The sequence below is a fragment of the Pantherophis guttatus genome, chromosome 2 (genome assembly GCF_059756535.1).
Source record: "Pantherophis guttatus breed Tessera chromosome 2, ASM5975653v1, whole genome shotgun sequence".
Classification (NCBI taxonomy): domain Eukaryota; kingdom Metazoa; phylum Chordata; class Lepidosauria; order Squamata; family Colubridae; genus Pantherophis; species Pantherophis guttatus.
In genome coordinates, this window is record NC_142064.1 from 126,966,186 (window position 1) to 126,989,448 (window position 23,263).

General features: G+C 43.1%; 1 protein-coding gene across 3 annotated transcripts in view; it reads left to right on the forward strand.

Annotated features, from left to right (window-relative positions):
• Positions 1 to 23,263, forward strand: part of TNS2 (tensin 2) — a 158,342-nt gene that overhangs the window by 39,915 nt on the left and 95,164 nt on the right. The window contains exon 1 of one of the 3 annotated variants that reach the window (XM_034419278.2): positions 484 to 774. The exons of 1 other annotated variant lie outside the window; for it this stretch is intronic. In XM_034419278.2, the coding sequence (XP_034275169.2) occupies positions 769 to 774 (6 nt within the window). In that variant the 5' untranslated portion in view covers positions 484 to 768. Of the gene's footprint in view, positions 1 to 483; positions 775 to 10,590; positions 10,749 to 23,263 lie in introns of those variants that run through there. One more of the 3 variants, XM_034419277.3, reaches the window with a different exon arrangement.

Here is a 23,263-nt window from a genome sequence, read left to right on the forward strand (position 1 = left end):
CACACATACACGAGAGAGAGAGAGAGGGGTGGGGGGGAGAGACAGATGGGCAGACAGGCCTGCACACAGACAGACAGACACACAGAGAGAAAGACAGAGAAGCAGACAGACAGACAGACAGACAGAAAGGAGAGAGAGATTTCAGAAGGAATGTTTAATCTGTATATTTTCACACACACAAGCCATATGCACACTGGCTTCTTAAGGAACAAATGCCTTGGGGTAATTTCCCCCCTCTCCCCCCCAGAAAAGAGAAAATAAGATGTGGATGCTGTCTAGTTTTTGTATAGAGAAAATCCTATTTTCGAAGACCTGTTTTTTTCCTCAGAGACTGGCTCAGAAAGTGAGGGCAAGCCAAACATAGGTGCGTTGTATGCTATGTTGTTTGACTATTCTAATTCAAAGTCTTCTGCTTGCGTATTAGAGGATTTCTAAGAGTTTTGTTCCTCCAGCAGGAAATGGAATTTGATGACCATTCCTTGTTTTAGGAGGGTAAGGAAAGGGGCTGGGAAACGTATCTGCAAGGGGGTGGAAGAAAGAAAAGGAAGAGAGGGAGGGGGGAGGAGAGGGTGTGTTTCTGTTCAGGCTCAAGAGAGTCCAGAGACTCCCAGGTTCTATATAACAAGCAGGGACGTTTGGAGCTCTCTTCTGCCAGGGAGACTAAGGCAAGTGGGGAGGTGGCTGGCTGCCGATGGAGGCCAGCTCAGAACCTATCACCAGCTAAACAGCGGTAGAGTTGTCAGCCACAAATTTGGATGCAGAGAAAGCATGAAGGTAAGCAAGAAGCAAAGTGTGTGTGTGTGTGTGTGTCTTTGACAGTATATGGTCCTTATTGGGTCCTTTCTTGGAGCTCCAGGAACGTTCAGGGGGAGCCCTTCTTGGTACTTCAAATTGTGGGCAGACGAAGAAAGAGTTCAGAGTTTGTGAATTAATATAAGACTGCATGATGGGCTGACATCGGTTTAGAAGGAGTTTCTGCTGATAAGGGAATGTGATGTAGCTTTTGATGATGGGAGCTTGCTGGAGAGAGGGGAGGGTATTGCTTTTTTTTACTTTTGTCCCACGTTTCTTAATATCTTTTTTCCCCCCAAAGATGATTAACTATTTTTAAAAAATAAAACTATTAAACAGCTCAATTCAGGGTTCATATGCAAAAAATCTGTGTTTTAAATATGAAAAAGTAAGAACTATTGTGCTGCATCAGTCCGGGGAACCGTCTTAAACATTGGCAACCTGTGGCACTCAGTTATCATGGCCAATGATGAGGAATGCCAGGAGTTAGGAGTTGAGCAATGAAAGCAATGAAAGTTAGAAAGCAGCAGGTTGTTGTATTTATCGTCTGTTCTGTCCAATCAGGAAGATGACAGCCCCTTCCTTGTTCTCTGTTAGCATTTAATATTTAGTGTCAGGCACTGACACTTAGATTTATAGATAGTCCTCATCTAGTGACTGCTTCGTTTGGTAATGAATAGAATAGAATAGAATAGAATAGAATAGAATAGAATAGAATAGAATAGAATAGAATAGAATAGAACCGTACCAGACCAGAACAGACCAGACCAGACCAGAACAGAACAGAACAGAATAACAGAGTTGGAAGGGACCTTGGAGGTCTTCTAGTCCAACCCCCTGCCCAGGCAGGAAACCCTACACCACTTCAGACAAATGGTTATCCAACATCTTCTTAAAAATTTCCAGGGTTGGTGCATTCACAACTTCTGCAGGCAAGTTGTTCCACTTATTAATTGTTCTAACTGTCAGGAAATTTCTCCTTAGTTCTAAATTGCTTCTTTCCTTGTTTAGTTTCCACCCACTGCTTCTTCCCCTGCCCTCAGGTGCTTTGAAGAATAGCTTGACTCCCTCTTCTTTGTGGCAATCCCTGAGATATTGGAACACTGCTATCATGTTTCCCCTAATCCTTCTTTTCATTAAACTAGACATACTCAGTTCCTGCAACCGTTCTTCATATGTTTTAGCCTCCAGTCCTTTGTTGTTCTTCTCTGCACTCTTTCTAGAGTCTCAACATCTTTTTTACATCGTGGCGACCAAAACTGAATGCAATATTCCAAGTGTGGCCTTACCAAGGCATTATAAAGTGGTATTAACATTTCACATGATCTTGATTCTATCCCTCTGTTTATGTAGCCCAGAACTGTGTTGGCTTTTTTGGCAGCTGCTGCACACTGCTGGCTCATATCTAAATGGTTGTCCACTAGGACTCCAAGATCCCTCTCACAGTTACTACTATTGAGCAAGATACCACATATTCTGTACCTGTGCATTTTGTTTTTCTTCCCTAAATGTAGAACCTTACTTTTTTCACCATTGAATTTCATTTTGTTAGATAGTACCCAATGTTCAAGTCTGTCAAGATCCTTCTGTATTATTACAGTGATGAAAAAGCAAAAAGCAATTCTCACATTTACAATCTACGGCAGGCCTGAAAAGCTGAAATAAGATCATAAGCACAGTCACAGTTTCACTTAATGACTGCTTTGCTCAGTGACCAAATTGCTAGTCTCAATTGTGGTCACTAAACGAGGACTACCTGTATATGTCTGAAAACCGAAGCCTCTTGTTAAATCTGTCCTCTTCCACAAACTCGTTTGAATCGAGAAACAAACAGATGCAAAGTAATGATACAGGATCCTTTGCAGCTGTTGGGAAAGTTGGACGACTAAAGAAACATCTATAATGGTGCGTCCATTTTACAGGATTCTCCTGTACCCAAAGCAGTAATTGCTGAAAGGTTGAAATGTGAGATGGGTTGATTGCACAGTAATAGAATGACATCCAGTTATGGACATTATATTTTATCTTGAGCAGATCCTCTGGAATGATTGACCATTCATTCCTTATTAACCCGAGTCAAAAGACTAGGCACTTGCTTTTAGTAATGGTATCCAGAGATGGTTCTTCATTCTTAGCTGCCTCTTTTGGTCATTTGGTCTCTGATCAAGAGGTGATGAGCAAGGAAGTGACAGAATAGCCCTGGAGGGAAAGAGATAGTGAGCAAATAACTTACAAAGGCAGCACAGTGATGCTTACAGGAAAAAGGCCAACTAAAATGCAGATGTTTGGGGCAGTCCCACCTCTCAAGAATGTATACCATTTTAATATCTTGAAAGGGGGTAGAAGAGAACTTGTGTGCTTCTACTTTACACAAAAGTATTTTTATCTTCTTGCTCTGAGTGTATTTGCACTTGCCATAGGCAAGCTAATGGTTGGTGGTTTTAACAATGTCCCAGAGTTATAATCAAAAATTAAATGTCTATAAGTTTGGAAGAAAACCATACCATAGTAGAATGGCTTTCCAATGGTTCCAGTAAAAAGTGCCATGATGGGAATGGAGCAAAAGTTTAAGACTTTATCTAGAGCCGTGATTGCGAACCTGTGGCATGCAGCGCCATCTCAGTGGGCATGTAAGCTGTCGTCCCAGCTGAGCTCCACTGCGCATGTGCGTGCACATCCCACCGGCCAGCTGGTCTTTGGGTCTCTGCCATACATGCCCGGGAAGTGGGGTGCACGTTGGGGGGCCACGCATGCATGCATGGGAAGCAGGGCATATCTGGGTGGTGCACACATGCACAGGGCAGGGCGCATGCAGGGGCTCACACATGTGCACATGCAGGGGGCATGCATGCATATGTGGGGGTACATGCAGGGCCTACATGTGCATGCACAGGGGCCAGCTCACATGTGCAGTGGTGGCGCACGCATTGCATTTTGGGGGTTCAGGTGCGTGGGCTTTGGGCACTCAGTCCGGAAAAGGTAAGCCATCACTGATCTAGAGTCTAGATAAAGCTAATTGTGATTCATCTACTTTAACAGGAAATGTAGCTTTTGATCTGTTCCAATTCTACTTTCATTCAATTCTTGAAGCTATTTGCATAGTTTGGGAATAGACATATCATCCCCAGCAGGTGGCAGTTAAACCTTGGCTGGTCTCCAAAATGGTAAGCAGAGTCTGGAAAGTTTGTGGAGGGTAGACTAGCAAGAAATCCCAGGACTATAAACTAGAGTAGGAAGTAGGAAGAAACATCCTTGGAAGAAGGAAGTGGCTAACTATTTCCACGTGACTTTCAAGAAAAAAAATGATTATTTATTTTCATATATTTGAACGTGAATATGACTTGAAGGATTTATTTTACAGGATAATCATAGGAAGAGTGAGTTACTATTATCCTGGTTTGTCACACAGTCAGCCGATGGTTAGATGGGATTTGGCATTTTTATCCACCTATTGAGTCTTGGGATAGGCAGATGTTGTTGTTCAGTGGTGTTAAAGGTATCATCACAAGATGTAAGCTGTTCCAAGTAAAGCTGCCTTTTGCAATTGACTGGTGATAATTTTATCAATTCCAATGATGTTCAACATTTGGTGCTCCAAATGTTTGCCACTTATTACTATTGGATTCTTTCCTTCCCACTGAGCTTCTTGCGTTTCTGCATGCCAATCTGTTGAACAGGAAGAGAAACTGGGAAAGCACATCTTTCCAGTTCAGTATTGCATTTAATTTACTAGATCATCCTAGGTAGCCAGAAATGCAGTATCAGCTTGCAGCTCTGCCAATCCTTCTCCACTCAGTGCTGAGCCCTGTCCCTCCTCTACCATCTGATAATATGCTTCTAACAATTCCTTCAAGTTACTGATGGGGATTAATTTATCTGTAAAGCTATTTTCCTTGAGTTCCTTTGAAGTCAAATATGAGAAGGGCAGGATTCCATGGCATTAAAGATTAGAAAAGGAAGAGTTACATGCCAAAAAAGTTGACCATTTCCCATGACCACCTTCACAGTCATTCTCATGACATAATCCCAGATTTATTTATTTACTTAGGGTATGGCATACAATATCAGGGAGATCTACAAATGCTAGACACAGTGCAGTCCTGACAGCCTAAATTGCTACCCAGTTCATTCTGTTCAGCGCTTATGTGCCTATCCACAGCGCATCGCAGGGGGCAAAGTAGCTTACATCAGCTGACTAACAATGATAGGATTGCTGTCTCTTCCGGGGTCCTTTGCGGATCTAATCTCGCCTCACCTTGCCTTGCATTGCAGGTCCAGTGTCGGCTTCCACTTTTTTCACACACACCAACACAGCTATGTTTTCCCCACCGAAGTACCCATTTATCTACTTGCAATATTGCATGCTTTCGAACTGCTGGGAGGGCAGGAGCTAAGGACTGAGCAATGGGAGCTCACTCTATTTTGTGAAGCTGAGCTTACACTGCCAGAGTGCAGACTGTTTCTGGCCACTTTGGTCATTAAGCTGCTGTGCTACTGTGTCCCCCTAATCCCACATAAAAGTGCAGCAGTTCCCTTACAAAAATAGAATATATAAAATTCTGTTAAAGATGAACAAAAAGTTGAACAAATTTATGACCGGATCAATGCTCTGTTTCGAAAAGATGTATTGTAAGTTTATTTGTGTGTTTTTTAAAAATTAAAAAAAAAATGCGGAAAAAAAATAGTGCAGCAGTTCTGCATTAAACAGTCCCAGTCATGGCAAAAGTGAGAAAGTAGGATATTCTCATCACAAGAGGCATGTTTCTTAAGGTTCTAATAAGAACGTACATCTTAAACTGACTGAACCAATAAAGGAGAATATTTGTAGCTCAGAGTTGAAATGAGGGGTCCTTGGTGCTCTTTGAGCTTGGTTGATTTATTGCAGACATTTCGTTACCCAAACTAGGTAACATGATCAATGCTAGTGCTGATGATATTACCTAATTTTTGTAATGAAATGTCTGCAAGAAATCAACCAAGCTCAGAGAGCACCAAGGACCCTGCTACTGAATTAATTACTGAACTAATTCTGGCACTTATTTATTGAATAAAAGCTGTTGTTCTGGTTTGAAAGGGCATTGTTAAAAATAGTGCTGCTACAAGTCCCTAGATGTAGTACCAGTTTTGGGTTGTGTAATGGAGAGGCACTATCTAGTTCTTTTAGGAACCTACAATATCTCATTCTTAGCTTAGCCGATGTGCTAAAAAATTGAAATCAGCAAAGATTCGCTTGGTTTAAAACCATGATTTGGTTTCAAATAGCCGTGATTGCACCAGGTTTGGGTATACAGATACATTGGACAAATTCTAACATACTCTCGAATAGTCTTCCCCAATCTGGTGCCTTCCAGATGAGCTCCCAAATTTTCTAGCTCCTAGGCTTCTGAGCTGGGAAACCTGAGAGATGAAGCTCAGTCCAGATGGAGGATTAAGTTGCTCTCTAATAATCAAGAAAGAGAAGTGCAGGTGAAGAAGTGAAGTAGCTAGGACATCCTAATTGTGATTTTAACTAGTTACTATGGCATAAGGGTACAAATAATAAAAGAGACCAGATTCAAGTCCTCCTTTAGCAACGGAAGCTCACTTGGTGATCCAATCACTCTCAACCCAATATAACTCACGGATTTACTGTGATTTTAAAAAATGGAAGGATGGAGTCTGATACCCAAAAGAAAGGCGGCATAAATATAACAGTAGAGGCTCAATCCAGAGAAACAAGGAATTATATCTAGTGATACTAGGAATTAATTCTACCTATGCCTTGGCAGTGATGATTGCAATATAAGAACTCACCCAGATCCTGAAGATGAAACTGAAATACTTTGGCTACCTAATGAGAAAGAAGGATTCACTGGAGAAGAGCCTAATGCTGGGAAAGATTGAGGGCAAAAGAAGAAGGGGACGACAGAGAACGAGATGGTTGGATGGAGTCACTGAAGCAGTCAGCGTGAGCTTAAATGGACTCCAGAGGATGGTAGAGGACAGGAAGCCTGGAGAATGTTGTCCATGGGGTCGCGATGGGTCACAACTTCGCAACTAACAATAACAAAAAAGAGCAGAAACAAATACTTAATGGCAATTAGCTATAATTGGAGAACTGTTTCAGGTTGCATCCTGATAAGATGATCCTGTCTTCCAGCCCAGATACTAGATAAACTCAGTCTCATTGGGGAAGACTGAGGCAGTTCCATCCTCTTATTTCCAAGCCCAGAGTATAAGAAATGCACGTCACCTCAGAGAAATCAATGTTCTTTCATAAGGATTGGTATGTGGTTAGTATTTATTCCATTCCCAAGCTTTCCTAACTTAGTGAACATCACTTCCCACAATTCTGTCAGGATGGCAGAACGGCAACTATCAAACTGGAGAAGACTGATTATCAACATACATACAGGCAGAAAGCTAGGTGTTCACATGTGTGTTGTGGCCCGTACGCAGCCTGTGCAGCTAGTAGCTGATTCAGACAGCGAGGATGCCGGTGTAGTGCTGCGCCAGCAGCCTGTGCAGCTGGCACTTGAGTCAGACAATGAGGAGGCTGGAGAAGACGTGGTGCCAGAGGCAGGGATTCAGCCAGGACCTTCAGAACCTCCAGAAGCTCCCTTAAGTGAAGAGGATGAAGAGGAGGAGCCTCTTCTTGATGCATGGGCGCGCAGAGCTGCCAAAAGGCAGGAGAGGGTCCTCAGGAGGAGGTCTCCTCGAGAGTAAGGCTTGGGGCTAATTGGCCACTCCCTTAACCTATTTAAGGAGGAATGCCGACTGAAGCAATTTGCAGGGAACAACTTAGTTCACATACCTTCGTGTCTTGTCTTGCTTATCTTATCAGCTTCCTGCAAATTGCTTCTGGGCATTCTGCCAACCATAGTAAGCTTTCAGTTATTATTCTTTGAATTCTTGGCGGCTGTTAATGCAGTTAATTAACAGCCATTGTTGTAAAAGACTCGTTTATTTAGTAAACTAAGGTTTGAACGGACTTTGTGTGTGCTGCGTTCTTTGGGGTCCATAGCTGGGACAGAACAACGTGTCACTTGATCACATGGAACTTCTTATTTCCAGCATTTCTGTCATATCAAGTTCCTTGATAAATCACCTGTGGTGTGGACACCCTGCCTTCCCCCTTGCTTTAGCAAAGTGGAGAAGCCAACTCTGGGCATTAGCCAGACCCGTTGAGTCTTTTGGCTGGTTGGCCTTGCTCATCAGTTTAGTTTATCATCTCAGCCAAATAATTGGATACGTTTTTAATGAGCTAGGAGTAATCTCTGCAGTACTTCATTGAATGGATATATTGCTCTCCAACCATTTAGTAGTTTACAGATTGAAGAGGCAGGAGAGGGAGGGTGAATTTGGTCTGGAATCCTTCCAGGCGAGATTTATTTTTTCCATGGCACAATGGCCTGTTTTGCTCGTGGAGTTTTAGAAGAAATCTTGATGATTTCATCTTCCAGTGACAACTGTCAGGTCGTTTCCCAGCACTTCTTCCATAATCCTTTCTTTCCAGGGGGAGGAAGAAAAAATAAGAGAGTGTGCTTTTTTATTTATGGTGCCCAGGGTGCTCTACCTGAAGTTCCCTGTGCCAGAGTATGTATGTATGTATGCATATATGTATGTATGTATGCATGCATGTACCATATGTATGCATGCATGTATGTTAGAATTACAAATTAATACTCCAGCACTTCAAACAATATTTGCACTCACATCTAACCCATGTCCAACCTGACAATACTCTTTTTCGGCTCATTCTTAGGATGCTAATTTAATCTTATCCCTAGTGCCGTGATGGCGAACCTATGACACACATGCCACAGGTGGTACGCAGAGCCCTCTCTGCGGGCACGCGAGCCGTCGCCTAACTCAGCTCCACTGCACAAGCGCAATCGCTTCCCGCCGGCCAGCTGATTTTCGGGTTTACCCTGCAAGTGGCATGCGTGGGGAGATCTACCTTTCTCTTCACTTTCTGCTGCCTGTGCCCTCCCAGATCTCTGGAGATTCCCGTCCCAGCGATATTTTGGGAGGTGAGGCTTTTTTCCCCTCTCCAGCCGTTTTGGAAGCTTCCCCCCCCCCAGCCATTTTGGAAGGCAAAGGCTTTCACCCCCAGTGCTGTTTCGGGATGTGAGGCCAAAAGGGAGGGGTCGCACGTGCATGTGCGGGGGGAGTTGAGGTTGTGTGTGCATGCGGGAGGGTCGCACACATGTGCAGAGGGGTGGTGCAAGCGGGAGGGGCATTGCATTATGGGTGTGGGCACGTGCACGTGTGCGATAGTGCATGCGCGCACGCTTTTGGCACCCGAGGGAAAAAAGGTTAGCCATCACTGCCCTAGTGTAAAAATGAGACAGGTATGAGTTATTGTATCCTTAGCTGTAACCAGTGTTATTTTGCTCCTTATTGCAGGCTCCTCCAATGTGTGTAAAATACATTTTGCACACATTGCGCCTGTCACTTTCACTGGCAGTGACCAGGAAGAGAAGCAATAAAAACAGGCCATGGATTGGCAATGGGGTGGGCACGTGAGCTGCTGCCCCAGCTGAGCTCCGCCACGCATGTGCGCACGCCTCCTGCCGGCCAGCTGTTCCTCGGGTCTCTGCCGTACATGCGCGGGAAGCGGGGCACACGCAGGGGCCCCGTCCACGCATGCTTGGGGAGCAGGGCACATGCGAGTGGTGCACACATGCACGGGGCAGGGGGCATGCAGGGGGCACACACATGTGCATATGCTGGGGGCACATGCAGGGCCCACATGCACAGGGGTTGGCTCGCATGTGTGGGGGCGGTGCACATATTGCATTTTGGGGGTTCGGGGTGTGCGGGCTTTGGGTACTCGGTCCGGAAAAGGTTAGCCATCACTGTGCTAGTCTATGGAACTTAATATATGGTTGGGTTTGAATACCTATTTTTTAAGCGCTCTTTTTTCCCCTTTTGGGAAAAACGAAACCACCCAATACTAGAAAATTAGTTCACTAAAGCAACCTCAGCCACTTGAGATGGGTGGACTTCAAGTTCCAGAATTCCCATAGCAGTATGGCCATGGAATTCTGGGAATTGAAGTCCACATATCTTAAAAGGTCCTGAGGTTGAGAAACACTGCTCTAGATCAGGGGTGGGCAAATATGGCCCCTTTATGACCTGTGGACTTCAACTCCCAGAATTCCTGAGCCAGCTTGTAGGTTGTAAAAGGGCCACATTTTGCCCACTCCCGCTCTAGACTAAAGCTTTTCCCCTGGGTTGTTCATTTTCTACTTGCAGGAATTCTGTGTGTTACTTTATCTCTGTGTGTGCCTGAGGAAAATGCTCTTCTGACAGACAGTAATCTCAATAGTCACTCCCCTTCATCATTCACAGACAGACAGACAGACAGACAGACAGACAGACAGACTGACTTCATTTGAAATCCCTATGCAATCCTTGGTCTCATTTGTCTCTTTTCATATATCCTCTGCCAACCTCTTTCTGATTTCTGGCTCCTCAGAATTGCTGATGAATCAAAGGCCCACGCTTGGAGACAGCTGACCTAGAGCCCTCTGCGTCTCTGCCAGGGGCTCCATCCCTCTTTCCCTGCTGCTGCTGCCTCCTCCTTTTCCATTACCTCCCTGCAAAGGGAAGGAGCCATTGTGAATCAGGAAATGGAGCTCCCTTGACAGCTTGCCCTGAACTCGCAGCCCAGCTTGGCTCCTACCTCATTGTTTCCAGCCTCACATCCTCCAAGGGCTGGACTGATTTGAGAAGCCAACAGAAGTGTCGCTGACGGCAGCCCCTGGCACTGTGCAGAGGGCTGGCGTCTCTTGGTGGTGTGAGGCAGTGGGATCTGCGCGCAAGCATTTTGGCAAGCCAAGGCTCAGAGGCACAAGTAGGATTCATGTGTCATTGTCTCCTCGGACACCATGAAGCCCCGAAACACGGTGGAAACTCTCCTGAGAGCCCTGGGGCGAAGGGAAAGTGCCCGAATACCAAGTAGCTGCCGGGTAGGTGTTCAAAAAGCAGGGGAAGTTCTTGGATAAAAAAGGAAGGCAGGGATTGGGTGGGAGATGTGGTTTTCTCATAGTGTAACAGCCTTTGACTGGGATGGTGTGTGCTGGATTTGGTGGTATCAGTCCCCATCATCCCCATACAGGTCGGAGGGAAAGCTATTCGCTGAACGCCTTTGATTTTCCATGTCATTTGATGTACGGAGTGAAATAAGATAATGGGGCAGTAAATTGTCTGGCTTAGTCCATCATTCTTTTTTTTTTTTTTTGGAAACTTTGCTCCCTGTGCAACTTAAGAAAGTAGCGAGTAACTAGGATCTCGCCCCGATTTCCTGCTGAAACATCCTCTTGCTTCGCTTTGCCTCCAAAGGTTTAGTACAAAGGAATAGCTTTAACTTTGTTTTTCCTCTGGCTGACCTAACATGAATATTCTTCTAAAAATGTACAGTTATCGTTTGCTACCCCTACTCCCTGGACACACACATACTCCCTTCCATTGGGTTCTCCTTGTTGCTACAACGATGTTAATGGCAAAAATACTCAGGAGGTTGAGGATGAACTAGCCTGATGGATTGCGCTTCCGTGCTTGAGAGTTAATTTTGACATTTGCTTCGTATTGCCGCAGTCTTAAGACCCCAGATGGGAGAAAGCTGGTTGGCCAAATGCCATGTCAGCCTGTTTGAGCCACTTCCTGATATGTATTTTAAGAAACAGCTTTGTTTGGTTTTCCTTTTTTTTTTTTTTTAAAGGGGCTGAGATTTTGAATGGTTAAATCAGACAAGCAACTTGATGCCCTCCAGATGTTTGGACAAGGAATCCCCCCCCCCACAATTCCTTTGTCTTAGCCATGGTGGGGCTCATGGGGGGTAAAAATCCAAAACATCTGGAGGGCATCAGATGAGCTACCCTTTAAATCTTGATCAGTTGCACATAAGCCTCACTTTAGTTTTGGTGAAAGAGAATTTCTGAAAAGGAAACAAGACTAAATCAGCGCACAGAATCATTTAACCTGTAACACTTGAGAGTCTGGAATAGTGTCCATACAAAAACGGGAGAAAAGGAATATTTTTAAAACGGGGCATAGGAATGCAGGTGCAGTGTTTACTGCACCACCTTAGCCTGGCTAGGTGGCTCAGTGGCTAAGACACTGAGCTTGTCGATCAGAAAGATCGGAAGTTCAGCAGTTTGAATCCCTAGTACAGGTTTCTTGCGTGAGCAGGGGGTTGGACTAGATGACCTCCAAGGTCCATTCCAACTCTGTTACTGTTACAAAAGGAAAGCTTAGCGCCCTTCCCTGCTTTGATGATTTGCATCGCATCTGATGATCCTAGGAATTGTTTCCATAGAAAAAACTTGTATGCTGGAGCTGAAGTGCTATAGGAGGATCTATAACTAGATGGATGGATGGATGGATGGATGGATGGATGGATGGATGGGTGGGTGGGTGGGTGAATGAGTGAGTGAGTGAGTGAGTGAGTGAGTGAGTGAGAGTGTAAGATTTCTGAGCTAGGACCACAAAACCCCAAATTAACTCAAAGTGGTAGTAAAAGCTGAATTTTCTGTTTGCTGCCATCCAGTGGCTGCCCAGATGTTTGCAATCCAGGTACAATACAGATAGTCCTCGATTTACAACCATTCATTTAGTGACCGTTTGAAGTTACAGCGGCACTGAAAAAAGTGACTTATGACTGTTTTTTCACACTTACAACCGTTGCAGTCATCCCCAGGGTCACGTGATTAAAAATTCCGATGCTTGACAACTGGTTCACATTTATGACTGTTGCAGTGTCCCAAGGTCATGTGATCCCCTTTTGCTGCCTTCTGACAAGCAAAGTCAATGGAGCAAGGCTCACTTAACACATGTCTCACTTAGCAACCAAAAATTTGGGCTCAATTGTGGTCATAAGTCGAGGACTACCTGTAGCTTATTCTGATTTCCCCCTTCCAAAATGCCTCTTGTCTCACCCACTTTTGTGGTGTGTTCCTAAATATTATGCCCTTAATTGCACAGTCGTTTGCGGAGTCCATTTGGACTGTATCAAAGACTATCAAAGCAAACTTTTCCTGATGTGCACACTGTACTACTTAACAAACGCATCTCTATCTCATCTCTATTTCTTCTCACCCCCACTGGTTCAAGGATCAGCTGGCAAAGAGGAGCAGAATGCTTGGCTTTGTGCCATTAATAGTAGCCGGACAGGAGTTAATCCACTTCATGTTAGGGTCCAAGAACTGCATCTTTGCTAGTTAAAGGCTGCCTGTGGCCCTGGACTGCTTATTGTCCACTCCTGTCTCTAGGGGCACTGCACAATCTTTTTCAGGCCTTGGAGTGGTGCCCCAGGAACTTCGGTAATCAGATGGGGCCAGAATAGAAACAAAACTTGATTTCATTGCTTTTTAAATTAAAGCTGAAATAATGAAATGCCGTGAAGAGGATTACTTCCTTGGCAGCAACTAATTTCCATGTCTGCCATATTAAAAATGACAAGTTGGCAGCAATTTGCAGAAGGGCCCTAGAAGCTGCATTGAAGGGTTTGGGGTCTCAGGTTATGAAGCTGTTACCTTGGAGCTGTTCATAGTTACCTGTTCACATTGCTTGATTGTTAGCTTTTGCAAGCAGAATAAATGTATTCTGCATCACCACGTACACCGTGGACCTTCACTTGACATCTTCCAACTGTGTTGGGGCAACTAACTGGGAATGGACTTGCAATCCCAACTCATCTAGGTCATGCAAGGATGGGAAAGGTTGATATGATGGAATTAAGGATGCCAGATTTTTTTTACCTGGAGATAATACTTATTTGCCTTTTAAAAACTCCAGGGCTGCTGTGTCTCCTTCCTGATTTCAATGCTAACTCGTTCATCCTCCTTTCTCTTTTTCTTCAGGTCTTGAAACAAACTCTAATTTCTTTGACAGAGTGACAGGAGTAAAAGGATTGGGAGAGTAGAGGGCAGGGGGACCTGGCTCTCTTTCACATAGGCAGATCTTTTTAAAGCTAAAAATAGGCAGCTATTAATTTGCTCGGAATCCCTTGAAAAGATTCTGAGAACCAGTTTGGTGCTATGGTTAAGGTGCTAATTAGAATCTGGGAGTCTGGGAGTTCTAGTTTGTGGTGTGCTGGTAAGTATTTACCAACCTACTCTGCTTTCCCCAATGTCAGCATCATGCCATGCTGCCAACCAACCATCAGCTGATTGAGGCACTAAGCATAGGGGCTCAACTCAAAAGTCCCAAAAATGTATCAGTTGCTCTTGCAAGTTGGTGCCTCCTGGCTCCAGCACACTGCTGGTTCCAGTCCTTTCTTAGACACTAAAAGCAACTGTGTGACTGGGCACTTCACAGCATTGTTTTTGTGGGGAAATAAAAAAACAACAGCATTATATACACTTGAGTTTTACAAAATAAAGGTGGAAGAGAGAGAAGGGGGGACTGGAAAAGTGTCAGGAAGGAAGATGCTGGCAGAAAGAGAGACAAAGAAGAGATGAAACCATGCACTTTTGTTCCAAATATTGGGCTCACCCGTTTTTAATGTTTGCTTTCTACATTTTCTCTGAAAAATTCATCTACTCCTCCCCCAAATTGCTCCTATGTCCTGCCTTATAAAGAGCAATATAGGACATATAGAAAGAAATATATTGTGTTCCACCCATGTTTGATAGCTTTAGAGTCCCAGAAGTCACATCCTCAAAATTAAGCAGCAGATTATTAAACAAATTGCACCATTACCAGTGGTAGTATTCAGCCGGTTCGCACCAGTTCGGGCGAACTGGTAGTAATAAAAGCTACCGGTTCGGGCGAATCGGTAGTAAAAAAAAATGCTACCAGTTCGTCCAAACCGGTATTTTCAACGATCAGCTGTGCCACGTGATTTATATTTGTTAGAAAGCAGGATGACCTCGGAGGATTTCACCACTGACCATTACCCACCAATTTGGAGTAGGAAGCAAATGAAAGATGGGCATATTAAGACTCGGTCTAGAAAAGTGGACATTCTGCACACAAGCACACACGCATGCACACACACACACACACACACACACACACACACACACACACACACACACCGGTGATCTCGTTACATAATTGCCCTGCCCAGTGTGACCATATATTATCACCTGCCCCAAATTAGAGGAATTTTGGAACATGCTACAGTATTAATATTAATTTCACTGCAAAAGCTTACCCAGCACCAAGCATATTTGGCACAGCCTGTTACTTCCAATCTTCATCTATGGGCTGGTATCTGTGACACCAGATTTGCATGATGAGGTTCTTCTTGAATAAAGATCAAGTGAACATGGGAGAAAGCTCTCTGTCTACTGGTACTCAGCTGGGGGTTACCTTGTGTGCTTATAGATTTCTCTTTGGGGGGGAAAAACACCCCTTTTTCCTATAGTTTATTCAGAATGGCCTTACTCCTCTGGGGGGAAGACCTCTGGCCATCTTTCCAGAAGAGCTGAGAATGCTAAGTAAACAGGAAATGAGCTGGACAAATCACTGAGCTATCCTCCTCCTGAAAGGCTCCAGCCATGTAATCCTTCCTTACACTACTGCAAGGTCTGTAGCCAAGTCTTAGGAGATATTAGAAAAGCTAATGGGGCAGGAAACTGCCCAAGGGTGCTTGCATTAGTATCCCATGGCAATAGTGCAGCAGCTCCAGATGTTTCAGCCATGGTTGTGCAGCTGCAAGTGTGTATGCTGGATATGCATACACCCCCAGAGATACGAGTGATCTCCGACCTCCGGACCTTTCGTCGGGCCCTAAAAACTCATCTCTTTCAGTTAGCCGGTCTCTCTTGGTTTTATGATTTTATGGTTGGTTTTAAATTTTGATATGGATTTTAAATTGATAAATTTTAAACTATGGGCCAAATTTAATTATTTTAAATCTATTTTTAATCGTATTTATGTATAAATGTTTTTTATTTTGGCTGTTCACCGCCCTGAGTCCGAAAGGAGAAGGGCGGTATAGAAATTCGAATAATAAATAAATAATAAATAAATATGGTGAATGGTACACAAAGTAATCCCTCTTTGCCCAATCCTATTTCATTAAGGACCCCTCCCATTTTGAAACAGGTGTAATGTTGCAGAAATATGCCAGCAAAAGATTTAACAAGAGCCTCTGGTTTAAGAAGAGAATAAAGACAAATTAAGACTTGCCACAATCTGCAAAGGTTCTTCATTTCTAGTTGTCTAACAATTAGCATTACCAGATGCTAATTATTGTTTGCAACTGGTTGGGATGTTGCATATTTGCAACTGGTTGGGAAAGTCCGCAGTTCATCAACAGAGCGTGCCAATAGAAACATTTTTATTTTATTTATTAAATTTATATGCCATCCGTCCCACTCTGAAAAAACTGAAAAAAAATATTCTTATAAACCAAATTTCCTCCTACTGCAGGTCTCATTACACAAAATGTTAATATTGTAACTGGAGGAAACTACAGTAGGAACCTGTGTGGTGGAAATCTCCCAGCAAACCTTATCAATTAATTGAAGTAATTATTTACCACATTTGGTAATGTCTAATACCATATTTTTCCGAAAATAAGACCCTGTCTTATATTTTTTTGAACCCTGAAATAAGTGCTTGGCCTTATTGTCATGTGCTCAAAAGCCCGATTGGGCTTATTATCAGGGGATGTCTTATTTTGGGGAAAATAGCGTAACAACAATGAACTCTCTTCTTCCGAAGAGATTGCTGCAAAAGAAGCCTTAAGGGACAAACAAGGAATGAAATCCTCTGTGAATAGGCTGGTGGAACTCAAGGTATTACTAAAACACAAAGTTGAGTCTACCAGGCTAATAATATTGGCCATTAATGCTCTGCCAATATGCTTCATGTTAGAATTCTTGGACTAGCTTCATAGACTGTGCTAAGCCTGCAGTTTTAGCTATGCTTTCGTATACTGTTTACTATGCCATATAAAGCACGCTTTCCAACCACAGTGACTAAGCTCCCTGCTTTGCTACTGCTGTATGATGGCTTTTTCAGGAGAAGGCAGTGCCTGGTAATGTATTGAAGCACCATCAATGCAGGTAATCCAAGGATGAACTTGCAATTTAGGAGAGATCTGGTAGGATTCACAAGCAGCAGAAGGACTCTGTCTGGACTTAAAGCAGCTGCTGTTTTGGTGGTCTTTGGTGGATGATTGGTAAATCTGAACAACTTCCTGTGAGCATCAACTGATCTCTGTTCTTCTCTCTCTGCTTGTAAACATCCTTGCCTGCCTGCCTCCTTGGCCATCTGTCAGTTGTATCCTGTATTAAGTTCGCTTAATTGAGGGAGTCATCTCAGCATGACAGCAAGTTTGATATTACTGCTATATGTTTTCTTGAGTGAATGCAGTCAGTTCTGGCTGTCCACTGGTCATGTGAATACATTGACTCATGCTGGTTTTTCCCTCCCTAAGCAACCTCTTTTATGGTGTAAATCTTTTATGAAGGGTATTTGAGCTGCGGTGGTGCAGTGGTTAGAATGCAGTACTGCAGGCTACTTCTGCTGACTGCCGGTTGCCCGCAATTTGGCAGTTCGAATCTCACCAGGCTCATGGTTGACTCAGCCTTCCAATCCTTCCAAGGTCGGTAAAATGAGGAGCCAGATTGTTGGGGGACAATATGCTGAGCCTGTAAACCACTTAGAGAAGGCTGTAAAGCACTGTGAAGCGGTATATAAATCTAAGTGCTATTGCTGTTGCTATTGCTATTTCTACTCCGGGCTCACTAACTGATTTAGAACACCTTACTGCCCTTCTCACAACATCATCAATTGTGTTGACCAAACTCTTTCCATTTGACCAATAGATGCAGGTAATTGACAGCAAAGGGTTCCCCCCCTTTACCACATGTATCCTAACTTTGCACTGTTTTCTTGGCAAATTAAAAGTAATGATCGCCCTACTCTGATAAGAGCTGAAGCTCTCCTGTTCACTTTAAAAACAAAGATAAAACGGTGCTAGGAGAGGAGATCACAATATCTTGGTTCTAGTGTGGAGGAAAAGATTGAGGAGTGGAGTGTGGGACAAGGACAACATTCCCACCAATAGGAAACGCTCCTTCTCCAAATTCAATTGCATTTGCAGTGATTCCTTCTGCATGGCTACTGAGCTGTAAATTAATCAGCAGCTGATAAGTGGGAAAGGACCGTGAAGGACAGAGATGATCAGGGAGTGGTGCAGAAGCTTCCTATATGGAGTGTCCTGAAGGTTATCAAGGGCTTGTTAGGGGTTAATTTTTTTTTTAATGGAACAAATCAAGACACCCCATGAAAATGCTTCTTTTTTTAAAAAAAGTTATTTTTATTTCTCATACACATTGTAAATGTACATTCTCTTATCCATAATTGATCATATATATATACATATTTTTTCCTAATGAAAGGATAAAAATAAGACATTTTAATTACATTTGGGGTTGCTCTTCTACCCTCTCTTTTCCCTCTTTTCACAACAAACCTTCTTCTCCTTCTTTCTTTCCCCTCCCTCCTTCCTCTTTTCTTCTACTTTCTTCCTCCTCCTCTCCTCTTCTCCCCTACTTCCCCTTCCTCTCCCCCACTCCTCCCCTCTTTTCCCCCTTTCTCAACTTCTCTCCTGCTCTTGTCCCTTATCCTTTCTTCCTCTCCTTCCCCTTTTTTCCATTCCTCTCTCTCCCTCTCCTCCTCTTTCCTTTATTTCTCCTCTTTCCTTTCTTTCTCCTTTGTTGTGCAATATTATAAGAGCCTTGGTAGTACAGTGGTCTAAAGCACCCTGTTATTAAGACCAGCTGCCTGCAATTACTGCAGGTTCGAGTCTCGCCAAGGCTCAAGGTTGACTCAGCCTTCCATCCTTTCTAAGGTAAGTAAATTGAGGACCCAGTTTGTGGGGGCAATAAGCTGACTTTGTATAAAATATACAAAAGGATGAAGGCTATTGCTTAGCGCATTGTAAGCCGCCCTGAGTCTCTGGAGAAGGGCGGCATATAAATCAAATTAAAATAAATTAAAAAAATATATTTCCCTTATTTGGTATCCGAGCAACTCCGATTTTCTAATAATATATACTTTCTTTTCAATTTCTTTCCCATTTTACCCAATCCATCATTTCATAATTGTACATTTATATGACACCAGAGTAAATGGAAAAGGGGGATGGGGGGGAAAGAAAGATGATTATAAATAAACATGAAAATACTTCTGTAAGTCCATTCACGTCTCAGCACAACAGCAAGTTTGGTGTTACAGATAGTCCTCGACTTACAGCAGTTCATTTAGTGTCTGTTCAAAGTTACAACGGCACTGAGAAAAGGGACTTATGGCCATTTCCCATATTTATGACCATTGCAGCGTCCCCATGGTCATGTGATCAAAAATCAGATGCTTGGCAACCTTCTGACCAGCAAAGTCAATGGGGGAATCCAGATTCCCTTAGTGGTGTTACCAACTTAACAAATGCAATGATTCAGTTAACAACTGTGGCAAGAGAAGTCGTAAAATGGAGCAAAGCTCACTTAACAAAAAAATTTCACTTAGCAAGATAAATGTTGGGTTCATTTGTGGTCGTAACTCGAGGACTACCTGTATATTGTTCTTGGTTTTCTTGAGTGAATACCATCAGTTCTGGTTGTCCCATGAATGGTATTTGCATCTAGGCTAGGTCAATTTCAGGTGTACATATTAAAAAGTCTATGATGGGACATAATAAACTCTTGGAGAACCTGAAAACAGTATTTTGAGCATCTGAAAGCAGCAGCTTTTTTCCTGAACTAAACTGCTGACGCTTTTTCTTTATCTGGATGCAGACCAGAAGGGAAATCCTTCTTTCAAGTTATTTTGTTTTTTAACAATCCTGAGACAGGAAGGATGGAATTGGTACATTTGTGTGGCCAACCTATCAAGTGCTTCAGGTTTTGGAACATTTCTTTGCGATAACCTTGCATTTTACTTCGATGCCCGTGGGAGAATTTTCATATTAAAATACTGGATTAAATCTGAACACTGTAATAGAAGAAAAAAAAAATGGGATCCCAGGGAATGCACATTTTTTTCAAAGCTATATTTGAGGCCGCTAAGTATCACAAGAGGCAGGGCAACAGTTTCAAGAGGGAGGCCAAATACTCTTGATTTCCTCCTCCTCTATTGTGCCACTGTAATTAGGCAGTTTGCATTGGCTTTGACAGTTTTTAGCAGGCTTTAAGAGGCCACAAAAGAGAGGATGAAGCACCATAGAAGTTACCCTCTGTCTGTCAACTCCTGCATCAATTGGCAGCTCTTTTATGACCACTTGGCTTCTGTGCTTTTGGCATTGCTGAGAGTTGGTCGTGACTGTTGCTGAACAATTGTGTTGAAATGTCCAGGAATGTAGTTAGAAGGACAAGTCTCTTGGATAAGTTTTCCAAAACTTTTGATTTAGGTTTCATGTACAAAAGGTGGGGTTTGCCTAACCAACCATTTCTCCAAGCCGGTCAGCAGCCACGAAGGAAGGGGTAAGGGGGATGGGGAAGGATGCCCAAGCATCTACATACCTTTCTGCATTTCTACCATTTCATTCCAAACAGAGCTGGAAAGCCCAAAGCAAGGAAAAGAAGGGGATGGGTGAGAGCCAGGAAATGACATTAATCATAAAGTATGGCAAGGAAACAGACTGGATTAGTTTTCCGCTTTACAATGATGAGCTGTGCATGGCAGGAAAGCCAGCCAATTTGTTGGCCACAGTGAAACAGGCAATATTGAGTTTTGTTCTCAGGCAGGCAGGGGAGTGAGGCTGGTTTTTTTTTTTTTTTTTTTTTTTTTTTTAAAGCACTGATAGCTTGACAAATCCTATTTTCGTTCCTGGCCTCCGGAGCCCTGCCTTCTATTCTTAAGCTTTGACCAATTCCCATCTGATTTTCCGGAGTTAAAGAACACTGTGTCCAGCTGGCTGGGAGCCTCCCATTCCTTACACAACTTAGTTGTGCAGGAAGTTGGAGAACGCTGCTGCGATTGCCCGTAGATTAACCATAAACTGCCAGAGACGGTGTAGTTTAGGAGCACCGTGGTTCCGTTTTAATTTCGGAAGGATTGCTTTGAGAAGAGAATGGGAGGAATTGACTCTGAGCCTTTGCTTCCTTCATGCACAGTGGTCTGTTAGCAAATCCCCTGAATCATATCTGTTCTTTCTCCTGTATCTCGGTATCCTCTCTTGGATGAGCAGTGATAAGAATGGGCAAGTTTTGCTTGGAGGCCTCTCATCCTTAATCAGAGGCCGCCAAAGGCACAATCAGGATATGGTTGGAATGGAGCTGTGCTTGATACCAATTTCCTTAGCAAAACCTGGTGGATTGATTTTTCTTATTGCCAGAATCCTGTTTACGATGACTAATCTGCTGCAGGATATAGCTTGGCTCAGTTGCACCACCTTCTGAGCCTTGTGCTTCTCAGCAGCTTTTGTGGTATGTCCTTTTGGAGTTGATCTAACCTTGCTTTCTTGTCAGCCCCACATAGAAATGCATGCACCGCAAACCATATAAACTCCTAACTGTTTGCAAGGTGACAAAATATGCATTGTGACATCAAAGGCAAGGATGGGAATTGTGGTTTGTTGTGATGGGCATTTTGTCAGTTGTTCCCCTTTTCCCCCTGAGATCCCCTATGGCTCAAATTGGTGGTTTATAACTTGGTAGTCCTTAACTTACAACTGTTCATTTAATGACTGTTCAAAGTTACAAGGGCACTGAAAAAAGTGACTTATGATCATTTTTCACACTTGCGACCTTTGTGGCAGCCCCACGATCAACTGGTCAAAAATCATATGCTTGGCAATTGGTTCATACTTATGACCGTTGCTGTGTCCCAAGGTCATGTGATCCCATTTTGTGACCTCTTGACAAGCAAAATCAAGGGGGAAGTCAGATTCACATAACAACTAGGTTACTAACTTATCAACCTCAGTGGTTCACTTAACAACTTTGGCAAGAAAGGGCATAAAATGGGGCAAAACTCACATAATAAATGTCTCACTGAACAACAGAAATTTTGGCCGCAATTATGGCCGTATGTCAAGGACTGCCAGTAGATGGAGAAGTATTCTAATCGAACATTGATATTGCAAGAGAAAATTTTATAAAAACATTGATCTTGATACTACTTGAAATGTACAACTTTGGAGCTTGAGGACTTAGCAGGACAGAAATCCAAGAAGCTTCTCTCTCTCTCTCTCTCTCTCTCCCTCTCTCTCTCTCTCTCTCTCTCTCTCCCTCCCTCCCTCCCTCCCTCCCTCCTTCCCTCTCTCTCCCCCTCCCCTTCTCTCCCTCCCTCTCCCTTTCTCCCTCCCTCCCTCTCTCCTTCCCTCTTCCTCCCTCCCTCTCTATATATATCTTTTATATATATATATATGTTATATATATATATATATATAACATAGAAGTATAGCTATGCATGCCTGCATGTGTAGGGCTGCCCAAAAAAAATCTTCCTCCCTCTGCAATTTATGTCTGTTCTCTTATTTGTGTTTGTTTCTAGTTGTCTGCATAGATCTTCCTCTCCCCCAACTGTGTGAAAGGGAAGTGGAACTTGTCATGCCTGACATTCCATTTTGCAGCCTGTGTCCCCAATTTCAGCATCCTCTCTCTTGGGAATGTACTGTCCCTTTCTGCATCCCATGTCTGTGACTGAAGTCAACATATAAAGGATACCAGCCTTCCTTGTGTATTGCCTCTCCTGAATGTTGGGCTTTGTCCTGCTTGCCATTCTTTCTAGGCCAGCCTGAGCTGAGAACAGCCTGATCCAGTGATTAAATCAAACCACTGCTACAAGGATGCATTAAGGACTGGTGCACAATTTATGCCTAGTAGAGGAAGGCCAATTTTTGTGACTCAGCATGGCTGCCAAGGCTACATCATTCCCTTCTGCCCTCTTCTTTCACATTTCTTTGCCCTTTTCATCATCTGTCTTTCTGCTGCCGCAAAATATTGTCTACCTCTCTTATTCCTCCATACTTCTCTCTGTCAGCTCCGTCTTAAACTCCTGGCTGTATAGTATAATTAGCTCTTCATTTTTTAGGGTTGCCAGGTGTCCACTATTTGAGCGGACAGTCCGCTTTTTTCACATTATGTTCACTATTTTTTTTTCACAAAATAGTGGACATTTTTTTTATTCAAAAGCTTTATGATGAAATGGTACGTAATCTAAAGCTGTACAGTCTAAGAGAATAAGGATAGGAGAATCGTGTTTTGTCTTTTTTTTCGTAAGTTAGAATGAGACAAAGATCGAATATCCATTGAACTCGATTCTCCGAAAAAATTAATGATGAGATTAAAATAAAAATATATTATAAAATTATGTACAGTTCATATTTTTAAAATGTATTGTAGCTTGTGTCGACTGACCTAAAATGGCGTGTTAAAATGTTTGTAAGAAAATATATAATTTAATTGTAAATTTTTTTTTATTTTTTTACTACTTAAACCCCCCCCCCCCCCCCCCGCTCGCTTGTCCGCTATTTTTTGGAAGCAGACCTGGCAAACCTATTTTTCATGTTCAAACTCTTCCT